The 23,447-nt window shown below is 30.5% G+C and overlaps 6 protein-coding genes across 6 annotated transcripts; 5 read left to right on the forward strand and 1 right to left on the reverse strand.

Moving 5' to 3' along the window:
* The first annotated feature begins 2,329 nt into the window (after window positions 1-2,329).
* Window positions 2,330-7,232, forward strand: LOC124494861 (uncharacterized). The gene is made up of 6 exons (XM_075729534.1): window positions 2,330-3,849; window positions 4,010-4,247; window positions 4,361-4,441; window positions 4,547-4,617; window positions 4,683-6,775; window positions 6,836-7,232. The coding sequence occupies exons 1-6, from the start codon at window positions 3,480-3,482 to the stop codon at window positions 7,010-7,012; spliced, it is 3,030 nt and encodes a 1,009-aa protein (XP_075585649.1). The 5' UTR covers window positions 2,330-3,479; the 3' UTR covers window positions 7,013-7,232.
* On the reverse strand, window positions 7,040-9,539 carry LOC124494699 (uncharacterized). The gene is given in 3 exon segments (XM_047057951.2): window positions 7,040-8,573; window positions 8,575-9,340; window positions 9,406-9,539. Coding segments are annotated over 3 exon segments (2,199 nt in total). The 5' UTR covers window positions 9,498-9,539; the 3' UTR covers window positions 7,040-7,232.
* A 228-nt stretch (window positions 9,540-9,767) lies between these two features.
* Window positions 9,768-11,337, forward strand: LOC124494706 (STE20-related kinase adapter protein alpha). Its single transcript, XM_047057963.2, has 2 exons — window positions 9,768-10,631; window positions 10,702-11,337. The coding sequence occupies exons 1-2, from the start codon at window positions 10,228-10,230 to the stop codon at window positions 11,300-11,302; spliced, it is 1,005 nt and encodes a 334-aa protein (XP_046913919.1). The 5' UTR covers window positions 9,768-10,227; the 3' UTR covers window positions 11,303-11,337.
* Window positions 11,327-13,043, forward strand: LOC124494701 (GTP-binding protein 10 homolog). Its single transcript, XM_047057954.2, has 2 exons — window positions 11,327-11,533; window positions 11,604-13,043. The coding sequence occupies exons 1-2, from the start codon at window positions 11,408-11,410 to the stop codon at window positions 12,930-12,932; spliced, it is 1,455 nt and encodes a 484-aa protein (XP_046913910.2). The 5' UTR covers window positions 11,327-11,407; the 3' UTR covers window positions 12,933-13,043.
* Window positions 13,044-13,156: 113 nt separating this feature from the next.
* On the forward strand, window positions 13,157-14,468 carry LOC124494705 (uncharacterized). Its single transcript, XM_047057962.2, has one exon. It carries the CDS (start codon window positions 13,348-13,350, stop codon window positions 14,371-14,373), a length of 1,026 nt encoding a protein of 341 aa, XP_046913918.2. The 5' UTR covers window positions 13,157-13,347; the 3' UTR covers window positions 14,374-14,468.
* Window positions 14,469-14,535: 67 nt separating this feature from the next.
* LOC124494700 (proton myo-inositol cotransporter) lies at window positions 14,536-23,447 on the forward strand. The gene is made up of 6 exons (XM_075729535.1): window positions 14,536-15,968; window positions 16,082-17,651; window positions 20,886-21,283; window positions 21,478-22,218; window positions 22,280-22,463; window positions 22,539-23,447. The coding sequence occupies exons 2-6, from the start codon at window positions 16,621-16,623 to the stop codon at window positions 22,909-22,911; spliced, it is 2,727 nt and encodes a 908-aa protein (XP_075585650.1). The 5' UTR covers window positions 14,536-15,968; window positions 16,082-16,620; the 3' UTR covers window positions 22,912-23,447.

Consider the following 23,447-nt stretch of genomic DNA (forward strand, 5'->3'; position numbering starts at 1 on the left):
CTTTTTTTTCTTGGTTTTCAACGATTCTGTGTGTTATTCTCGATTCATATGTTGTCATCCATTTTAATGGCTTATATTATTTGTGTTTGTGTTGCACTCGATTCAATTTCGATTTGATACAGCCTGAGCGGGTGAAGCAAAGCAAATATATACTCGCAAATGATCGCACACACACACACACTCATATACAATATATTGGAATCTTGGAATCCAATTCCGTTTCTTAACAATAATAACAATTTCAATGGAAATTAATGAATGGATTTGATGATGATGATGAAAAAAAACAACCAAAATCTAATCAAATTCATTAAATAAGAAAACAAAAAAAAGGAAAAAAAATCCCAATGAATATTCTCTGCACAACCAATGTTGTTGTTGTTGAATTAAGAATTGTGGATCAGTCAACGTGAAAATGACGTAAACAAAAAAAAATAATGATTTAGATATGAGTATTGGACTTTGGATTTTTCTTTTTCTTTATTCTATGTGACCACTTGATCTTGATTATGGTATAATTATTTTCTTTTTTTTTGTGCCAATAAACCAAAATTTCCAAATCAAAGAATTGAGTAACTATTTTTTTGAGGATCTGAATTCTAAATCCATGTTTTCGTTTGAATCATTTCAAAATGATCAGCATTACAAAAAAAAAATCCCGTAGACAAAACACGTGACAATTCTTATTGGAAATTGTGGAAAAAGATGGCACAAGATGGATTATTTTTTTTTCATTATAATTTTTAACAAGAACATTCGGTATATATAGAATATTCTTGTTGAAAAAATTCATCATTATCATGTATGTTCAATGTTCATGTATTATTCAATGATAAAGATGACGATGATCAACATGGAAATTTTATATATGAAATCGAATGATAGTCGCAATATAAAATTAAATGCTTCATATATCAGTTACAGTTCAATGCCTCGGGAGGGCTAAAACATCTGTATCGATGATATTGTAGTTGGAACGGACACCATCGAAAAATTTCTATTGGAACAACGAGTGGCTAAACACGACAAATCGTTAACCAACATGGAAAACGAAAGTGGAGCCGATTCAAATTGGGGACAGAGTATTATGGCATTTGGTACCATTTTATATAATCATCATCGCGGAGAAGAAGAAAAAATATCGTGTTTTGTCTTTATTTCTTCATTTTCATTTCAAACATATCGACAACATTATATCAGCATATTTAAGGAGTAGCATATGCTCTCTGTGTGTATATGTTTTCTGAATCTGATTCTTAAAAAAATTTCAAACTATACGAAAACAAAAACAAAATGTATATTGAATTCAAATACATTCATCAAGCAACCAATATACGAATGAATTCTACATTTTTTTTTCGTCAAAATAAAACATTGATATAATGCTCATAATAAAAATTCTAATTCAGTCGGCTTGTTTGTTTGTGGCTGTTTTTGTTGTTCTGATTGCTAGCGGTTCGAAATTATTCAAAAAAAAAAAAATTCACAAAAATGTTCCAGATAAAAGGAAGAATATGCTTCACAAACACAATGGGGTGTAAACAGAACTATAGAATAAAAAAATTTTCCGGGAATTTTTTTTTTCTCATTTTTCATATGTGAATTGTGAATGTGTGTGTGTGTGTTATATAAAATGCATGTATTCCAAATGCTAAAGATGCCGCTAAAAAAAATTTTTTTTTTCCATGTACAATACCGCTGGCGTGCGCGTTTCATTTATATTCGAGATCTGAATTTTTTTTTTTTTTCGTTGGATTTCTTTGGAACTCGGCGCATAACCGATTCTTTCTCTCTCTGTGTATGTGTGTGTGTAGGTTTGACTCAGCTATACACACACATACACTTTAAAATCTATCATAAATTGAATTTGAAAATAGAATAAACGAGACAAAGTAGAAGAATGAATGAATGAATGAAAAAAAAACCGAATGGATCCAAAAATAAAATAAAAAAAAGCTCTAATCAAAGAAGAAGAATCAAGAAAAAAAAATTCGAATAAGATGTATAGATGTGTGTGCGTGAGTGTGTGCGGTACTTTTTATTTTATTTTATTTTAGTTTTGTTTGTTGTTTGTATTGGGCACACACATATGACACACAAGGAATCGGTTCTTTCATTCTCAGTATATGGAACGATGATGATGATGAAACGTGTGAACCAAAAATTGAATGAATGAAAAAAAACCATAAAGAATGGAAATTTTTTTTTCGAGTTGGGGATGAAAATGATGGTTTTGTATGAAGAGGGGGGCATTTATCAAAATGAAATACGCATGGTGAATGGTGATGATGATGATGAAAAAGATGAACCATGGGCCCGTGTAGAATTTGAAAAAAAAAGAAGAAGAATGAACGGACGAACGAACGGAATAACCGAATAACCAAAAGATGAGAAAAATCTAGAGAGATAGAGTGAAAGAGAAAAAGAGAATTGCGAAAAGGAAAAGAGAAAAAGAAACTCAAAACTCAGAATAATAATAATAATAATAATGGTGAAAAAAAGAGGAAAAATAAATTCGGTTTTTTTTCACATATATTCTTTTTGGATCTTCGCTGTTGTTTTTTTTCATTTGCTTGCTTTCTTGGTTTGTAAATTCGGTCGATTCTTGTGTGTGTGTGTGTATTTTGTTGATTTGGTTTGGCTTTTTCTTTTCGGTGTTTGTTGTGTGACCAGCGCACATTCGATTCTTGAAGAGAGAGAGAGAGAAAAAAAAAGTTGTCTTTTTGGTTTGGATTTTTTTTCATTTTCAACAAATACACACACAAGTATTGATGATGATGCTCGTTTGTTTGTTTGAATTTTTTTTTACCATCTTCGTTTGAAGATTTTTCTGATGTTTCACCAATTCTAATTAGGATATCATTTCGGTTTTGTTTTTCTTCTTTTTTTTTTGTTTTTTCGTTGTCAATGAATAACCATTTTTTTCAACAAACAACAAAAAAAATTGAAATAGAAACAAGAAAAAAATTGTGGAATCATCATCATCATCATCAAACAAACAAACAAACACAGAAAAGTTTTTCGTTATTGTTTTTTTTTCTGTTTGTTATTTTATTTTTGTGTGACCGCGACGATCGCGCACTGACAAACACACACACAGAAAATAAAAACCGAATCCGATTGTGGACGACAATTGTCTTGAATAATTGAAATGAAAAAAATTCTTCGAAAAAAAGAATCTGAAAAAAATATAATGCATTTCTCTTGGATAAGAAGAAAAAAATTCTAAAATTTCAAAGATCAAAAACGACAACGACAACAACTACAAATAGAAAAGTTCCGGAGTGATCCATGCATATACGCACATCCATATATGTATTCTGAGAAGAAATGAAAAAAAAAATTCCAAATACCCGCGACGATGATGTATCTCTATTCATAACAACCACTATCACCCCCGTTTTTGATTCTTTCACATTTGACATTTTTGTTTCACCATCACCATCATCATCATCCGTAGTCAAATAGGAAAAAAAGGAATGCAGCCGAATCGACAGCAACGAATTAGAAAATCACCACAATCATTGTGTCAACAGCAACAACCAAATCGAAACATGATTCAAGATCAACAACAACAACAACAACAACATCAATCTTTATCATCACAAATTGATACGAGAATAACTCGATCTAAAGATAGAAAAAATGTCGAACAACAGCAGCAATCATCTATATTGATGACGATGGATAATAATTGTATGAAGAATAAATCCAACCATCGTATAATGACAAATAACAACATTTGTGCGACTGGTGGTGTTTATTATAATAATAAAAAATCCACAACGACAACAAACTCAGGTAGACGACAACATCAATTGGATTATAGTAAAATTCGTCGCCGATCAGGTAATAGAATGATAATGATCTGATTATGATGATAATGATATTTGAAAGAGGCTTGACAAAAGTAAAAGTAAAGAGAAAATTTGATTGAAAAAAAAGAAAATGGAAAAGTTTGAATTTAATTCAATTAATTCAAAATTCTTTTCTATTGATTCGCCTGCAGGTAAATCAAATAATAATAACCAGAATCGAAAAGTCACTTCAACAATGACAACTATTCGAACGAATCGCCATCAACTACATCGAAAAAATCATCATCATCATCACCGGGATCGTAGAAATGATTCACCAGAATCGAAAGATTTGTCATCACCATCATCACCATCATCATCGTCATCGGTAGTCATAACTTCTTCATCATCATCAACATTGATAAATGAATCGCGCACAAATTTAAACAAGTAAATCATAATTAAAATTAATGAATTATTTAGTTGAGAATAAAGAGAAAAAAAAATATTTCATTTTTTCCAATTTTCTGGATCTCATTTTTTTTTGTACAAACTTTCAAAAGAAATTCTGGATTCATTACTTGTTTAGTGTGTAATCAAACCAAATATTATTCCCATGTACAAAGACGTTATGGAATTTTTAGGTTAGTTGATTTTTTTTCTCGTTTTTTTTTGAAAATTTTCAATTTAATTTTTCTCATTTCATCTACATCGATTGATCGGATTGGTACACACACACACACACACAGCTGTGAGCCATGTTTTAAATTTTTCTCTCGTTTCGTCAAAGAACCTAAACATTTTCAATGTAATGATAAAGGTAAGACAATTGATTTCGGTTCAGAATACATCGATAATGAAAACTGAAATTTTCTATAAATCTAGGAGAATGTTTAATCGTATTGGCCAATGATGATAATAATAATGGCAAAAATGATGACAATTCTGCTCAACGTTTTTCCAATGGTACCGGTGGCCGATGTAAAGCGTGTTGGCTAAAATTATGTATTGAAAAATTTAAAATTGATTTCGATACTCGACGTTCATTGATGGAAAAATATTGCCAAAAATCTACAATTGAATCGTCGGAAATTATTGTCGATAATAAACCAGTCACAACATCGAAAACATCGATGCTCAAAAAGCATAAAATTAATGTCAAAAATCACAACGAATGTCAAAAGCCTGTGCTCAACAAAGTGCAATCAACAAAAAAATCTGAAACTTTAAATAATGTTGATTCATCAATGAAGAAACTGAAATCAATGTCAAATGAAAATGATTTGCAAATCGAACCACAAATGTTGATGAAACGGAAAAAAATTCATAAGGATTCAGATGAAAATAAACAAATTAATTCGCTGAAACTTCAATTCTCGATCAACAAAAATGAAATTTCATCAAATAATAATGTAACGATGCCTTTGACTATGGTTGATGTTCAATCTTCTTCGGAAGAGATTCGTTTTCCTTATTCAATAAATTCATCGCCAAATTTTATCGATCATGATTCGAAATATCCAATCGAACAGAATACGACCATCAAAACAAATGTCGGATCTATGAAATCTGCTCATTTCAACCATGATGAATCGATGATGATATCGACAACTGAAATGTTTGCATTGAACAATGATTATCAAATGACTAGAAGACATGAGGAACAAACAAAAACAAATCCATTGATAAACATGGAAAATTCAGATGAAATAAATAATGAATCAACGATTCATGTTGAAAAATCTCGATCGATGAAGACAAAAGACAAAAAGAAAATGAAAACAGCCATCGATTCAATGGATCGAAATTCATCAGAAAAATTCATCATTTCTCGTGGTTCTTATTTTCAGGACAATAAGACTAATCATCATAACAATCAAAGTACATCATCATTATTGACAAATATTAATAATAATAACAAAAAAAGTCGTTGCAAAGAATGTGAAGGATGTCGAGCACAAGATTGCGGTCAATGTAGTTATTGTTTGGATAAAAAGAAATTTGGTGGATCAAATGTAATCAAACAGGCGTGTAAATATCGTATCTGTATTCGATTTCGTGGTTCAACTCGGCGACAACAGCAACAGAAAAACAATACAAATAACAACAACAACAACATTGGTAGCAACAGTAGTTCATCATCATCATTATTGACCAATCATCATCATTCATCGAATGAATCATCATCATCACAATCATCATCATCATCATCGTTTATGAATAGTTTGGAATGTAACAACAACAACAGCAATAGTACTACACAGAATATTTTGGGTGAAAAAATTCAACAACAATCATCATTCCATAATAATGGGCCGAATTTTTTCCCAACACCATCACCATCACATTCGAATGGTTCACCGAATTCATCAATTGTTCCAACGTCATCATCGTCATCATCTTCATCGAGTTGTAGCACAACATTGGTAAACAGTCATTGTACTTCAATGACACAATCATCATCACCACAATCATTACATTATTATCTAGAAAAAAGCAATAATCTAAGTAAATATTTAAATCCAAATTTTGCAATGTCAACCGAATCTGTTAGCAGGCATAATCCTCACTATCATCATCATAATCATTGTCATTATCATCCATATCTAGATCATCATGGATCATCGTATAATAATAATACATCTTATAATTCAACAACAACAAATTATCCATTTTATTCAAGTGATACAATGACAAATTGTTTTAATGGTATGGTTTTAGGAACAAACGATACATTATCATCATCATATAATCATCATCATCATCATCCGCCATCATCTTATGATCAAATATCTCATTCATCCGATAATAGCTATAATGCACAACCTACATCGGATTTTTTATCATCAACAAATTTTGCAAATAGATCTTGGTATGATGGTCAATCGTCATATCAACCACCATCATTGCAGCCGTCATCATCATCATCATCATCATCAACAGAATTTCAACAACAGCTAAATAGTGATACATATGATGTAAGATTTAAATTTTTAAATTTTTTAAACTGACATTCTTTGATTCATTTAAATGATTAGATTTCATCGAATGTGAATGCCGGATTATATCAAACACAAATGGGTGGCCACCACCATTATGGCTCGTCGATAGTTGAACAAAGTCAGCATCATGACCACCAGTCACAACATCAATATACTGGATCATCATCATCGTATCTACATCCAGAATATGACAATAATAATTGTTATTTCTAACAAAAGAAAAAAACTACAAAATTCCGCTCGTTGTTGAAAGTGAATTTAATTTTTATTTAAATAATTGCTTTGTTAGTGTTTGTTTGTGATGATTATGATGATTCCACAGTATAAAAAAACACCGCCACTATATTTCACATTGATTTGTATAAAAAAAAATTAATACGAAGAATGATGAGTGAATTAAATTATAAAATAAACAAAAACAAAAAGATTACAACTATTCCACAAAAAGTTTCATTATATCATCTACATCTTCATTATATTTTGGTAAAGGTTTTAATGATAATTCCTTAGATTTTTTTCCATCGATCATTGTTTGTTCATCATCATCATCGGATGAATCTTCTATTGTGATGGTTATTGGTTCTTGTTGTCGGCCATTGGAATCTTCTGATTTAATGGCATTTTCGTTGGTTTCATTGACAGTTTTGGGATGTTTGCATGAAGATGGAAACACTTCCAAATCATTATCATCATCATTTTCAAAAGCTTTACGTTTTTCATTTTTCAATTCTGTATCCACTATTTGACCATCACTTGTTTGATTAAAATTCTGATCCATTGCTTTTTGCTGCTGTTCATCATTGGTAATGATATTTTCATTGACAATTTCTATAGTAGTCGTGAGCTGCTGTTTGCCTGGTGAAGGAATAAGTTTATCGACATCTTTTGGTGGTTTTTCATTTTTAATTTGATCATTACTAGTGCTGGATTGATTTTTGAAATTTCCATCATTGGCATGAGTATCAAGAATGGGGGAATCTTCATTTGTTTCAGATGTATTTGATTGCAGCAACATTTCATTGTTTATAGAGATTTTAGAGAGAATTACATAGTTTGTAAGATGAATTGTACTAGTAGTTAGCTGACGAATTTCGACAGAATTCTCGAAACGATTTGCCTCTTCCAATACATTAATTATGGCTTCTAAAGGGACATCGTTTGCAACATCAAGATTCACCAATATTAATCGAACAGTCTCCAATAGTTCTTTACGGCAAGTATCGTTCTTGTAAGGATGATTTAAACGAAACCATCGTCGATATATTTGAAACAGTGTAATAATGGCTACATTTTGTATTTTGTGCCATCCTAATTTATCCAATAAATTTGAACAATTATTTATCAGTGAATTAATACATCGTATCGATTGAATGGTGTTGTTGGTGGTGGTATGAACAAAACTGTCATTAACGGAAAAAGATTCGGTGATTGAGATTTTTTCTAAAATGAAATTCAGAATAGGTTCAAACTCAGTGTAAGAGAAACAGGTATTCAATCGAAGAGTTTCAAAATAATCAGCCAAACATTTGAGAACTGAACATTGTAGCTCTAAAAATACTTGTGATTGAGAAGAAATATTCTGTGGTTGTTGCTGTATCCATTCGATTGTCGTGTTGACGATGTGAATGATCAATCGTGAATAGCAGAGAATATTCGATCGACAACTACCAATTAAAGCTCGTAATATGATGACAACATTTTGTAAAATTATCGATGATGTACGAATGTTTGGTTCTTTTTCTCGTTGTCCATCTGATGGTTTGGTTGAATTTTGGTGTCGATATGATAACCATCGTATTTAAACATTCAATAATGGCTTCTACTGGCAATGGCAGTTTTATCGGAAATTGTCCGGTTATCACAGTACAAAGAGTGGCCGAAATAAAATACAATTTTTTCGTCATTGCCAATGAATATTCAGATTTATTATCCATTACGAATATTTCCATTGGGCCACTATCGACAAATGTGAAAACTTTAATCGGTTTATTTACATTTGAAAAAATTGGATGTTTGGCGAATGTTGACAATGAATTCATAAGTTTAGAAATAATTTCACGCCATCTAGTCATCAAGGCCGTAGAACCGGATAGATAAATTTTGCAATAACAGAATCCCAATAATTTCAAAAGATCATGATGATGATTATCATTTTCGGATTGTTGAATTAAATCAACAAGTTGAAAGATTCGTTTCTCGATTGATTGACGATTTGCAGCTATTAAAGTAGGAAACAAAGTGGATAAAATACTTAAACAATTAGCAGCATAAAATACTTCGTGCGAACGAAATTGCATCAAACGTTTGATCATGTGCGGTATTATCGATAGGCTCAATTCTCGATTTAAACTTGGCATATTCACGTTGTATACTTTGATCAACATTTGATTCAAAGCTCGAATACATAAAATTTGATCATCGGTTTCATTTGATGTTTCAAGATTTTTCATGAGATTTTGTAAAAGAAATGATGCATGTTCCAGGAACAAATCATTGTCGATTCGTGGAATAATTCTTTCCAATAAAATCGTCGCTAATCGTCTTGAGAAAAAAAACCAAATTGAAAATTTTCACATTGAAAATATGAAACAAATAACAAATGTTACCTGTCACCTAAAATCAGGTTCGTTTTGATATCTTTGAGTTGATCTTTGCAGTTTTTTTCTGGTAATCGAACTTCTTGGTAATTTTGATCCATGCTGAAATATTAAACCGCGTGGATCTACAACGTGCATTGTTCGATACACTGCATGCTTTGCTTAGCAATATATCGATAGTATCGAAGCTTGTTTATTTCTTTTCGTAATGATTATCCAAATGGAAACATTGAAATTGGATTCAAATTTAATTCAAATTTGCTTTGATGAAGCAGAAAAAGGCCTAAAAAATGGTGAAGTTCCTGTGGGTTGTTTGTTCATCATTGAAGATCAAAATGGTGACAAACAAATCTTGGCTAAATCACATAATCGAAGCAATGAATTTAAAAGTGCTTTAAAACACGCTGAAATCGATTGCATTAATCAGATTGTTGATCAATATCCGAAAAATCATCATGAAATTTTCAAAAAAACAATTGTAGTCTTGACTCTTGAACCTTGTATAATGTGTTGTCGAGCTTTGAGACGATTACAAGTGAAAGCAGTTTTGTATGGAGCTCAGAACGAACGTTTTGGTGGCGCCGGTTCGGTAATGTCTGTACATTCGGATTCTCGAATAAATGATCCAATTTTGAATTGCATATCTGGTTCATTGGATGCCGATAGAACTGTGGCATTATTGAAACGTTTCTATGATCAAACCAATGAGAATGCTCCTAAGGATAAAGTGAAAATTAAAAAATCGACTTCCAATAATTCAATTAATGACGAATCGAATAAAAACCTAATGCAAAATAGTTCAAAACAATCAATACGACCATCGTCATCCAAATGACTTATTTTATATCGTTCAGTAAAAAATTGTTCACCACAAATCTAAACGATTATAACATTGGCGGAACGATCAATGCTCCAAAAGAAACATTATATCGTACTGTTTTTAAACCACTTGAAACAACTTGCCTGTTACGGCGAATAAATTTAATCGATTCTGATATTGATCTTTTGAAAAATGAAAACGATATCGACCAGATGATCGAACATCCTAACATAATCGAAATGTTTGTCAGTTTCATACAAAATGATATGCTTTACACCATATTTCCGTATTCGGAATATTCATCGATTGATATTCTTTGCAAGCCATTTGGACTTGAAGAGAAAATTATCGTATTCGCATTACATGACATATTGAAAGCTGTAGATTATCTACATCGCAATAATATTGTTCATCGGTAAGTTTTGTTGATTTTTTTCAAAATGAAGTAATCTCAGAAAAAATATTTGATGTTTTATTTTTCAAAGTGCAATAAAAGGTTCACATGTATTGATTTTTGGTCATTGGACAACTTCGAACATTAAATTTGTTCTTTCGGGTCTTAAATATTCGTATCATGTCGAAACGGTGGATGAATTGAAACTATTTAAATATCCGAAAAATGCTGCCAGTTTATTGAATAATCTAGCTCCTGAAGTACTGGAACAAAATATGCTTGGTTATAGTTTTAAATCGGACATCTATTCATTGGGAATTTTATGCTGTGAATTAGCTAATGGTGTCGTACCATTTGATAATATGTCATCGGATGAATTATTGTTTTATAAGATTATTGGCGATATTCCTAAACCATTGGATTCATCTTGTGAAGAGATGGCCATCTTTAACGAACTGATGGATCGGTTGGAGCTTACGTTGAAACGTCGTTATCAAATCTATAGGAAACGAACTTTTAGCCAATCATTCCATGATTTTACTCAGAATTGTTTACAATTAGAACCACTACGTCGTCCAACGGCATGGACTTTATTAGAACATTCTTTCATCAACAGAAATTCAGAAAATGAGAATAATCTTACACAAAAAAGAGATGAAATTTTAAAAGAATTTTTTTCATCGAAATTTTGAAAACTCTGTTTATTCATAAAAAACGTTACAACATGTATTTTGTTTTTATTTCACCATGCCTAAATAATGCATTTTTGAATTTTCTTTTGTTTTTGTTTTGCAATCATGTTTGTTAGACAACATTTGATGATTTTCAAAGTTTTTCATATAAACAAAGCATTCAGTTCTTCTTATTCTTCCGTTGTATCACACAATCAAGTGATAGAATCAAATGGTCGAGTTTTCGTAAAGGTTCGAAATATGCAATATTTGTATACCTTTTCCATTTTTACAGATCTGGAATTGTTTTTGTTTTCTATAGGATAAATATCGACGATTCATTGATCAGATACGTATAACTGTCACTGGCGGTGCCGGTGGTAATGGTTATCCAAAATATCAAGGACTTGGTGGAAACGGTGGCAATGTTTGCCTGGTGGCTAACGCTGATGTGAAATTGAATGATTTAAAAAAATCGAATGTTAGATTCTGTGCTGAGGATGGTCAACATAGTTCTCGCAATTCTATAATCGGTCAGGACGGTAAAGATCTTGAGATTAAAGTACCGGTGGGCATCTCTGTCATTTCGGATGAATATAAAAAAGAAATTGCTCGTCTTGACAAACCCGGCGACAAATGTATTGTTGCTTTTGGTGGCCGTGGTGGCGACAAAATTAATTCCTATTGTGGCACGAATGGACAAAAACTAGCCATTAAATTAGATTTAAAATTATTAGCCGATATAGGTCTAGTAGGTTATCCTAATGCCGGCAAATCAACACTGTTAAGAGCATTATCACGTGCATCACCTAAAATTGCCAGCTATCCATTCACAACAATTCAACCGAATCTTGGTGTAATCGAATATGATCCACCCAAAACCGTACAACCATATAATGATTGGTCAAAAGTCAAAGATAAATCTAAATTTTATGAACAAGATTATCGTCGAATAACGGTTGCCGATCTACCCGGTCTGATTGATGGTGCGCATCGTAACATTGGGTTAGGCCATAAATTCCTAAAGCATATTATGCGAACAAACTTATTGTTATTTATCGTTGATATTGATGGATTTCGTAATACAGGTGGCCGTTATTTTCATGATTCATGGTGTTCACATGAACCATTCGAAGTAATACAATCATTAATCAATGAAATTGATCTTTATGATAACGATATACTTGAACAAAAGCCATCGATTTTGGTTGTAAGTAAATTGGATACTTTTGAAAAACGTGATCAATTCAATAGATTCGTAGAGATTTTACAACAAACGAATATCGATATACCTTCTGTGATGGATAGACAAAATGTCATAAAAAGCAGTGATGATGATCAAATGTCATCGATGAATGTGAATGTTCAACATGACAGCAACAACAACCAAAAACATGAATCTACAATTGAACATCATATGATTGAAGGATTTAATGATGCCAATGATGATGATAATGATAATGATGCATTAATCATTGATCATCATCCACCAAATCCAACAGGATATAGATTCGATAAAATAATTGGTATATCTGCCGTTACTGGATATAATATTGATCAATTAAAAGGATTGATTCGTAAATTGATCGACCTGAATGCTGAGAATAATGAACAACAACAATATGGAAAAGTTTCTCATAGGCAAAGATAAGAGATTATTTTTTTCAAAAATTGTAAATTTTATATATTATAATCATTATTGTGTGATTTTCATTGTCAAGGTTTTCCATTACCCCAAATTCAATAAAATAAATTTTTTTTTGTCATTTTATGACATTGATGATGACATATTTTTGACCATGAAAATGTAGAAAATTTAAAATCGACATGAAATCAAACGACAAACAACAAACACAATAAAAATTCCATAGATTTTTTTCTTTGCCTAAATTTTTTTTTTGTTTTGCACTTTAGTCAATGAGATGAAACAGAGAAAAAACAAACCTAGATTAGATTTTCTGTCTTTTTGATTTTATTAGCCAAAAAAAAAACTTGATATACATGTGAAAGCATTCGATTTGCGATTATTTCCGATACGTCAAAAAATCCAGAGTAAAGAAGAAATTATGTCGACAATTAGTACGTGTAAAACAAAAAATTTTAATCAAAAATATTTTGTTATTTGGTTCAATATTAAATTTTATGGTGATGATGATGATGATGATAATCATCACCAACGGCGCCATCGAAATAATGATGATGATCGTCGTCGAAAATTGGGCGTATTATGGATTCAATCATGGCGTCACCGATATTTGAAAATTGGTTTTGTTCAATCCAATAGTATCGGAGCTAGAATCGGCCTTAAACATGGTGATCGTCTTGGCTATTGGAATGGAACCGTAGCGCCAAAAATTAAAGATATTGAAAAATTTTTCTCGAAATCATCATCAACGACAACAGAAGATTTTACATGTACATTACGGTTAGGGATCCTACGTAAACATGATCCAATTATGGCTAATTTATTACAACTTAAATCTGATTTAAATTGTTCTCAACATCTGATTGCTGATAATGATGATAATGAGAAGGTTAATTGTGATGACGTAAATGATGACCATGTCAAACACTTCAATCAAAAAGATGATAATAATCAAAAAAATTTACGATATTTTTTTGTTGCACAAAGTTGTTATGAAAATTTAAAGGAACCAGAATTATATGATGATGGCAAATCAACATCGATAAACAACAATTTGAACAATAACTGTTCAAATTGTTATTCAATCAATTCATTGATAATTAGTTTCAGTCCAACACAACAATCAACACCAATTATTGATCGAATCGATTGTAGCCAAAATGATCTTCAAGAAGCTGGTTCAACATTCATAAAAAATAAAGAAAATCATCAACCAATTTTTATTGATAAAAAATCAAATGTTGGAACATTGAATGAAACCTATACTAAGAATGGAAAATGTGAACAAAAGAAATGTCCAGAATTAGAAAAAATGCTCAAAACATATGAATTGGTATCATATGAGAAAAAACTTTACCATAAATATCCGGATACAATGATTAAACCGAAAATTGATAAACATATCAAATCACAACGCGCATTACGCAATGTACAGAATCAAAATTGAATGGAATTTTCATTTCAAATTTTTTACAATTTGTTTTTTTAAAAAGTTTTATTTGTTATTATAATCCAATCCAATAAATTGATGTTTTTAAATAATCCTACGTTCATAAAGTACGTTTTGTTTGTATAATTTTGTATGACGCAATGAGTTTTGTTTTGATTTTTTATTACGTCAAAACACTGAGTGATTTGATCGATTCAACAAGTTTCAGGCAATTCATTCGTTTGTGTGTAGAGCCATTATCTTTGTTTGTGGTCAAGACGAAATAAAACGCCCCATACGTTTCATCAAATATCGCATGCAGAAGAACATTGAAAAAGGATCACGATCATTCGATTCGATTTCGATTGATAGATCACATTCAAAAATCCTTTGTTTGAATTGTCAAAAAATGAATAAAAATGTACACCATTACAAGTACGCTATAAATTCGTAAAAGAACAAATTTGATGATCATGACCAAATGAAGTGAATGGATAAAAATATTTTTTGCCACATTCAATCTAATCATCGTTATCCAGCTTCCGTATTCAGCTGTTGTTGACGCAACAGTTGTTTGTGTGCGTATTTATATTTTTTTTTGTGTATGGATAACCAAAATTATCATCATCAACTTTGATATTTGAGATAAATCTGCTATTATCACTTGACTTTGATAAATTTTTTTTTCTTCGTTCTTCATTCAGTTTTAATTCAGTTCATGGGTTTTTTTCACTGCTGAAAATGCTGCCAATTTCTAGAAGCATCCTCATCCATCATCGAAATATCGAAAATATTCAATGACCACACATAATCATTTTAATCCCAAGTTCAACTAAACAATAGTCAAATTTTCAATTAAAGTCCTCATCATTCGAATTTGATTTTTTCTGAGCAAAAGCAAATGTGAATTACAAAACACTCGAAATTTATTTTTATGTTTTCATTTCATTAACCCTATCATCATCACAATTTGATTCTGTTTATTTCCTTGTATGTGTTTGAATAATCAAATCTTAATAGCATCAACTTCTTAGCAAAAAAAATTCACAGTTCCTGATTATGGCAATGATCTTGAATTTGTTTTGAAATTTTCCATCACATATATAAATAACCGTGTTGAGATTCAAATAACAACAACAAACACAACGACGACGACTACGACGACAAAGAATTTGTTTATTTTCGAATGTTGATCAAAATAATAAAGTGAAATATCATTTTTTCAATCAAATAAATTGGTTTTTTCTTATTATAACGTGATAAACATCTATAAAAAAATATATATACACACACACCTAAAAAACAACCAAATTTCATCGCCATTTCGTGTAGTATGGTGGTAATTTTCCAATATTGATCATCATTATATTTTTAATTCATATTTCATCTAAACTCTGTTACCCTGGCCATTACCAGAAAAAAACTGACCTTCGTATCCATCGTACACATTTGTCAATCAATCCTATAACTAATTTTAGATGCAATCCAATTTTTTTCGAATTGAAATCAATCACCAATGCAGTATACTATAGAAGAAAAAATAAATTATAATTTTTGAATCAAACACAATCATAAAAAAAATAATCAAAAAAAAAGAAAACCAAATATGATAGGTAAGTCCGATATGCTTGGAAAGAAAAAATTTCTGATTTCCAATTTTTTTTTCTTCATTTTCATTTTTATTTCATGTGTTATCATTGATCTTGATCATCACATCATTGCACAGTGTATGTAGAAATCATTTACATGTGTATGTGATATATGAATATATCCGGTGCCCCTCTAATCATCATAATGATAATAGAGAAAGAACGTATTGAAACAAAAAAAAATAGATGAAATGAAAATGATCATTCTGGTTAATCATTAATCATTCAATTAACCCTTCACTTTGCCTATGAATCTTGAATTTTATCCAGTCTTCTCTCTCTCCCAGTAATTTTACATACATATCCTGTCAAATAATGTATAGTTGATTTTTTTTATCACGCAATTTCATCATAAATTAGTGAAGAAATTTTTTTTTTGTATTCTAAGAAAAAGAAAATTATTTCATAATTAAAGAAATTAGGAATAATAAATTCGTCGTCAAATTATTTGAACAAATAGTTTCTTTTTTTTATTGTGAATGCAACGACAGATCGATCAATTGATCAACTAATCTACCTGAAATCACATGTTTCATTAATCTCTCCACATATATATGAATATTAATTGTATTTAGAAACTTAGTTCAAACATTTGGTATTGAAAAATAAATTAAAAATGAAACAAATCACAACCAATGATGATAATGACGTGCAATATGATCTTGTTGTTGCTGTTAATGATGGTGATGTTGATGATGATAATGAAAATGAACAACAACAACAACAACAACAACATCAACAGCAACGGTCATCATTAACGACAACGACGACGAATCAACAACAAAAAATTGAACAAGCAATCGATATGATGATTAGTACAGCTGTCATACGATTATCTGATGAATCGGAGGAACAACAACAAAAACAAAAACAAAAACAACAAAAAAATCACTATGGCCATGAGAATAACCAACGAAAATTGAATAAAAAAGATGCTTATATTCTAGATGATAATGATGATGAAAGCGGTAGCGAAGATGCTAATGGTGATGGCTGTAATGATGAGAAACAAAAACTTTTACCAATTAAAATAAATAAAAGAAAAAAACACGAAAAAATAGGTAACGTTAATCATCAAAATTTTGTTATTAACGATAATGATGATGATGATGATGACAATGATGATGACGATGATGGCTCCAATAAAGCGTTATTATTGTCGCAACGACAACGCCACCACCACCATTTCAAAGAACAACAACAACAAAAGCAACGACTATTGCAGCAACAACAACGCCGACAACAACAGCAACGGCAACGACAACAAGAAAAACAATTGAAAAGTAGTCATCACTCCGACCACCTCTACCGACGAAAGCCGTCTTCCAACAACACCAACATCAACAACACCGAAACTTCTCGCATCGACCGAGCAAATAAATTTACAGCCGAAAACATCTATACAGACATTGTCAATGAAAACATCATGGGTATCACACCGCATTTACAACAAACACCGTCCGCAACTAATAATGTTGGTGATGGTGATAGTGTTGATGAACGATCAACAACAGCCGCTACCGGTAATGATGAATATTGTTCCAAAGTTAATTGGTACATTTATTTGGTAACAATTTTATCGGCAATCGGTGGTTTCCTGTTTGGATATGATACCGGAATAGTTTCAGGTGCTATGGTTTTTATTCGGTATGTTTATTTTTTTTTTTTTCATTCATTTATTTATTTGAGTGTTCCAAAAAAAAAACAATTTTTTTCTTATTTGTTTCATATATAACAGCAAACAAACAAACAAGCCACAAGCTAAGCTATATCGTTTTTTTCATCTCTTTCTTTCTCATTCAATTAGATTCAGCCATATTTGAATAACTTTTATCAATGCTACTACTTAGGTTTTATTTTCAAAACAAAACAAAACAAAACAACCGAACAAAAAAAATCGGATAAATTCTAGTCAGCATTTGCGCATCATACACATTCACATCAATTTTATTCGGTCAGTCGGTCAGAATATACATTTCGTGTGTGAAAATTTCTATATATATTAAAGAATGTTTTGACCAAAATAGATTGATTTTTTTTTTGTTTGAAAAAAAACAGACAGACAAAAAAAACATTATATTCTTTTCATTGTTTTTTTGTTTTGTTATTTCAAAAAATTTATTGTGATTGCACATAATTTTTTCCGTTTTGAAAAAAATGATAAACAAAAGAAAATATTTACAGAATTTCATAAACATTGTTTTTTTTGATGTTGTCTATCTATTTCTACAACCAAAAAAAAAAAAACATGATGACAAAATAAAAATCAAAACATAAACAACAAACATTGACACATTCTACACACACACACACAGAGAGAAATTTGTTTCCGATTTGAATCCATTAATTAATGATGATGATGATGATGACAATTGATCCATAACAGATACATCAAACAAATAAACAAAACAAAAAAATGCTTGACATTTTCTTGTAGTCTATATTTCTGTTTCTGTTTCTGTTTTTGCTCTAATCGAATTGATTAATGAAATACGATCATCGATCATCATGGATATGTGTGGATCCTTCATCTCCATTATTATTGTATATATTGCAATCTATATTCACATTACAAACAAGTTGAACAATCGATTGTGAAAAAAATGACATTCTTTTTCAATTTCTAAAATTTTATATGTGAATTATTATTACTAGCCATTATTATGAAGGTTTCTAAAACCAAATTCTAAAATTAGAAAATTCTAGTAAAAAAAAATTAATGCAGTGAAGATGAAATTTTTTTTTTATTTACCAAAATTTGAATATTGTTATTGTTGTTGTTGTAGTAGTAGTAGCAGTAGCAACAGAAGTAGCTCGAACATTTTATTCATTCAAATTTCAATAGTTTTGTTTTCTTCGAAAACATTCAAAGTGTTCACATTTCAAAGATTTTTCAAACGAAAAAAAAATTGTTTTTCTCTTTTTTTTCTCCCATAAAACTCAATGTCTTTTTGCTTTTGACTTTTTTTTCCTTTACATCTACCATCATCATCTGTCATTATCGTGTTACTTGTCTTTTCACCCCAAAAAAATACGATTAAAGTTTATATATAAATGTGTGTGTGTTTGTTTGCAAGTGTCATACAATGGCAATGAAAATTTATCCATTATGAGGCCGTAATGATAATGATGATGAAAATAAGGGAAAGTGGCAATAAGGATAATTTATAGTTCATAATAATGTTTATGGCTTTTTTTTCTTTTTTACTCTCCCTTTTTCATTTTTTATTAATTTGTCCTTTGAACAAGAATCAGCCTTGACCATATTCATACACACAGTCGAATCTAGAATTTTCCATCACCATCACCATATGTTCAGATTGATGAGTTGATGATAGAACCAAAACAAAAAGCGACCGAATCAATAAATTGAATATATGAATCATTCATTGAGATGGTTATTATTCAATATCGATTTGTTTTTTTGTTTTTGTTTGAAATAAAGTTTATGAATAAAATATTCATAAATTCTTATTTCTTATTCATAAATTTCTTTTTCATTCTCCATCATCTGTTGTCAAAAAACATGAAAATTACATAAATATCCTGTGTTTGTGTGTGTGTGTGTGAAAAGGGAAATAATTCATATTGATCATCATCAAATATTACATGAATATGCATGTTGAGAGAGAAAGAGAGACAAACAGACAGAAAAAAATAGAGAAACGAAAAGAAAAACAAATACTTTAAATACACAAATATAGTGATGAAAGTGAGAAACAAACAAAAACAGTTTTTTTTCTTTGAATATTTGAAAAACGCCAACAAAAAAAAAATCCTGAACAGAATATGCAAATTGTTTCACTTGATGAAATAATGATAATGATAATGGTAACCTTGGACGTGAATTTGTATTTTTTTCTACTTTTCTTTCAATCCATGAATGGTAGCCATAATAATAATAATAATGTGTTGACTTGTTGTTGACAACTTTTTCTGTTTGTTGCTGTTGTTGTTGTCGTCGTAGTTTATTTTGTTTGTCATTCAATTCAATGGCTTTTTTCATTTTTGGTTCAACCAACCCAACCATACAGAGCGAAATAAAAATTTCATGTTGATGTGTACGGGAACTGTAAATGTTGAAATTGGATGATGAATAATACATAGACATAATCAAAAAAAAACTTGTCATTCCAAATATGTGTGTGTGTGTGTATGTATGTGTTATTGATCCGATATCATATGGATACCAGCCATATGATACTCGATAATCGATAAGTACGACAAAAATTTGATACATTATCGATCGATTGAATAAGGATTAATTAACATTTTATTTCTCATTTTTAATGTCGTTGTACGTTTTTGATTTGATTTTTAGTATAATGATATTTAGAGAAAATTTTTTTTCAATTGGTTGATTGATTGATTGATCGATCAATCAATTTTTGCTTCTGTTTCTCTGTATGAGAAATTGTTTTCAAAAGAATGTGATAATAAAAATTAACGACGACGACTAATTTGAAGATGATAATTACGATAATAATAATAATGATGATGATGATGATTAATGCAAATAATAAAAAGGTAGATGTATACGTAGTTTGCAAAAGAAAAAATGTTAATTATTTTGCACATCAATACAATCAAATCATATCAATCATGATGATCATAAAAGAAAAAATGAAATGACAGGTTTTTTTTCTGTTCAATGTGCAAATGGAAAATTTTCATTTTCTGTTTGTTTGTTTGTTTGTTGGCCTTTTTGTTTTCGCTTGAAATGGATAGATGATAGATTGTCTATCAATTTGTTTTTTGGATAAAATAAACAAATGAATGAAAAATAAATAAAGGAATCATTATAGAATTTGCTTCAAACACTACATATTTGTAAAGTCAAAATGATGATTTTAATTTTTTTTTTTTTTTGGATTTGGATAGGGATTATTTCAATCTAAGTACAACCATGCAAGAGGTAGTGATTTCGGTAACAATATTGACAGCATGGATATTCTCATTTATTGCCGGTTATTTAACGAATAAATTTGGACGAAAATTGACGATAATATTGGCATCTTTCATATTCACTATCGGTGGTTTTATGATGGCATTTGCACATACTGAATATATTTTACTTGTTGGTCGTGCTATTATTGGCCTAGCCATTGGTTTAGCATCGATGGCCATACCGGTTTATATTGCTGAAGTTGCGCCCGTAGATATTCGTGGTAAATTAGTATCGGTAAATGTTTGTTTCATTACATTTGGACAATTTATTGCATCAATTGTGGCTGGTTTATTTAGCTATGATCAACATAATGGTTGGCGTTGGATGTTGGGTAAGTTATTGTTATAGTCAATCATATGAAAAAAAAATTTTTTCTTCTTCACCCCTTACTGTGAAACTAAATGGCCAGATGTCTTTTTTTTCGTTTCTGTATTTGCATACACACCCTGAATGTGCTTGATGAAATTGTTGGTAATTTTTGTTCTAATTCACTTTTTTCTTTTCAAACAAACGAAACAAATTCAGGTCTTGCATCTGTACCATCGACATTACAAATGATATTTTTCGTCTTTCTACCAGAATCACCACGTTGGCTTGTACAAAAAGGCCGATATGAAGATGCATTGAATGCATTACGTAAATTTCGTAATGCCAATACAAGTGACGAGAAAATTATTATCGAATTCACTAATATCAAAGAAAGTTGTTTGAACAGTGAACGTGAACGAAAAAATGATAAATCATACAGGCAAATACTATCGAATCCGATTATAATGAAAGCATTGTTTGTCGGTTCAATGTTATCGATATTTCAACAGGTGGCCGGTATCAATACGGTCATGTATTATAGCGCCACTATAATACAAATGTCCGGCATTAATGATAAATCAACAGCTGTTTGGCTTTCAGCATTAACGGCATCGATTAATTTTATATTTTCATTTGTTGGACTCGTATTGGTTGAACGAATCGGTCGTCGACTTTTAATATTGAGCAGTCTTTGTGGTGTTGTATTCTCATTATTTATATTATCCATTGGTTTTCAATTGGCTAAATTTCATTCACCACGTGTAACATTCCATTCGGATGATCAGATTGCTGATTATTGTTCAAGTGTGATGAATTGTGATGCATGTGTTTCATCAAAGATTTGTGGTTTCTGTTTCTATCAACCGGATGGACATTCCGATTTGTTGGGCTCATTATCCATGTCAAACGTTAATGGAACTTGTATACCAATGAATCAAACATCGAATTTACCATTTAGTAAGTTTTTTAGATGAAATTTTCAATTCAAAATTCAACACTTGTTTCTATTTTCCAAAAGGCAATAGTTCATATTGTACCGATAATTCTAGTATACCGATGCAATGGGCAATTGATTGGTGTCCATCAGAGTATTCATGGATGACATTAGCCGGTTTAATGCTTTATCTATTCTTCTTTGCACCTGGTATGGGCCCAATGCCATGGACAATCAATTCGGAAATCTATCCTCTTTGGGCTAGAAGGTAAATATTGAATCAATCACTTCAATATTGGAAATTATCAGAATTAATTGATTTTTTATTTATCATAAAAAATAGTTTTTGTTATTCAGTATCAACATCATTCAATTGGTTCTTCAACCTACTGATATCGCTCACATTTTTAACATTGACAAATCTGTTAACAATCTATGGTGCCTTCTATCTATATGCTGGTTTATCATTATTTGGTTTGGTTATGTTCTTTTTTATATTACCCGAAACCAAAGGCAAAAAACTTGAAGAAATCGAATGCCTATTCCAAGAACCATTATTTAGGATAGGATTGAATGCAAAAAAACTTTCACAATATGATCAAGTGGATGGATCAGTCAATGCAAGTCGATCTACGGTTGTGACAAATGCTTCAAATGAATCAAATGCTGTGGCTAATGGTGGTGGTGGTGGGGGTGGGGGTACAGTGAAAATTTAACCTCATATTTAAGTTTGTTTTTTTTGAAAGTATTTTTTTATTTTGATTCCATTGGAATGTAACACGTATCCCTGGACCATAATCATTGAAAAATTGTGTGTTTTTCAAGCACAATTTTTCTCCACCACTTGTTGTCGTTGCTGTTGGCAGCAAAATCCAATGACCAAAAAAAAGATGATTTTTTGATTTGATTATATTGAACTGTGATCGAAAAATTGGATACACCAAAACGTCCCCACACCCATCTTTATCATCTCAATCTCTTTGCGAAACATATACACAGATAGAATTGATTTATTATGATTTTTTTTTCATTGTTCTCATCATTTTGTCTATTTTTTTGGTTCTTAAATTATTATTATTATTACCATAACATAACATATGTTTTTATTTTGGATCTATATATTTTTTAAATCCATTTTTTTAGACCACTCTTTTTTGGCTAAATATATTTGATTTGATTTTTACTCTAAATATTAGTGATTTTTTTTCGTCTTTGAAAAATCAATAAAAACGAGAAAAAATTATATATGCAA

Source organism: Dermatophagoides farinae, chromosome 3 (assembly GCF_024713945.1).
Source record: "Dermatophagoides farinae isolate YC_2012a chromosome 3, ASM2471394v1, whole genome shotgun sequence".
In the NCBI taxonomy this organism is placed as follows: Eukaryota; Metazoa; Arthropoda; class Arachnida; order Sarcoptiformes; family Pyroglyphidae; genus Dermatophagoides; species Dermatophagoides farinae.

What these genes read in the sequence shown, in the direction of transcription:
- LOC124494705 (XM_047057962.2), top strand. Translation starts at nt 13,348, where the DNA reads ATGTCGACAATTAGTACGTGTAAAACAAAAAATTTTAATCAAAAATAT.
- LOC124494706 (XM_047057963.2), top strand. Translation starts at nt 10,228, where the DNA reads ATGACTTATTTTATATCGTTCAGTAAAAAATTGTTCACCACAAATCTA. An exon ending in CGCAATAATATTGTTCATCG is followed by an intron (nt 10,632 to 10,701) that starts GTAAGTTTTGTT and finishes TATTTTTCAAAG; the next exon opens with TGCAATAAAAGGTTCACATG.
- LOC124494861 (XM_075729534.1), top strand. Translation starts at nt 3,480, where the DNA reads ATGCAGCCGAATCGACAGCAACGAATTAGAAAATCACCACAATCATTG. An exon ending in TCGCGCACAAATTTAAACAA is followed by an intron (nt 4,248 to 4,360) that starts GTAAATCATAAT and finishes AACTTTCAAAAG; the next exon opens with AAATTCTGGATTCATTACTT. An exon ending in TTTTCAATGTAATGATAAAG is followed by an intron (nt 4,618 to 4,682) that starts GTAAGACAATTG and finishes CTATAAATCTAG; the next exon opens with GAGAATGTTTAATCGTATTG.
- LOC124494700 (XM_075729535.1), top strand. Translation starts at nt 16,621, where the DNA reads ATGAAACAAATCACAACCAATGATGATAATGACGTGCAATATGATCTT. An exon ending in GGTGCTATGGTTTTTATTCG is followed by an intron (nt 17,652 to 20,885) that starts GTATGTTTATTT and finishes GGATTTGGATAG; the next exon opens with GGATTATTTCAATCTAAGTA. An exon ending in TATCCTCTTTGGGCTAGAAG is followed by an intron (nt 22,464 to 22,538) that starts GTAAATATTGAA and finishes CATAAAAAATAG; the next exon opens with TTTTTGTTATTCAGTATCAA.
- LOC124494701 (XM_047057954.2), top strand. Translation starts at nt 11,408, where the DNA reads ATGTTTGTTAGACAACATTTGATGATTTTCAAAGTTTTTCATATAAAC. An exon ending in ATGGTCGAGTTTTCGTAAAG is followed by an intron (nt 11,534 to 11,603) that starts GTTCGAAATATG and finishes TGTTTTCTATAG; the next exon opens with GATAAATATCGACGATTCAT.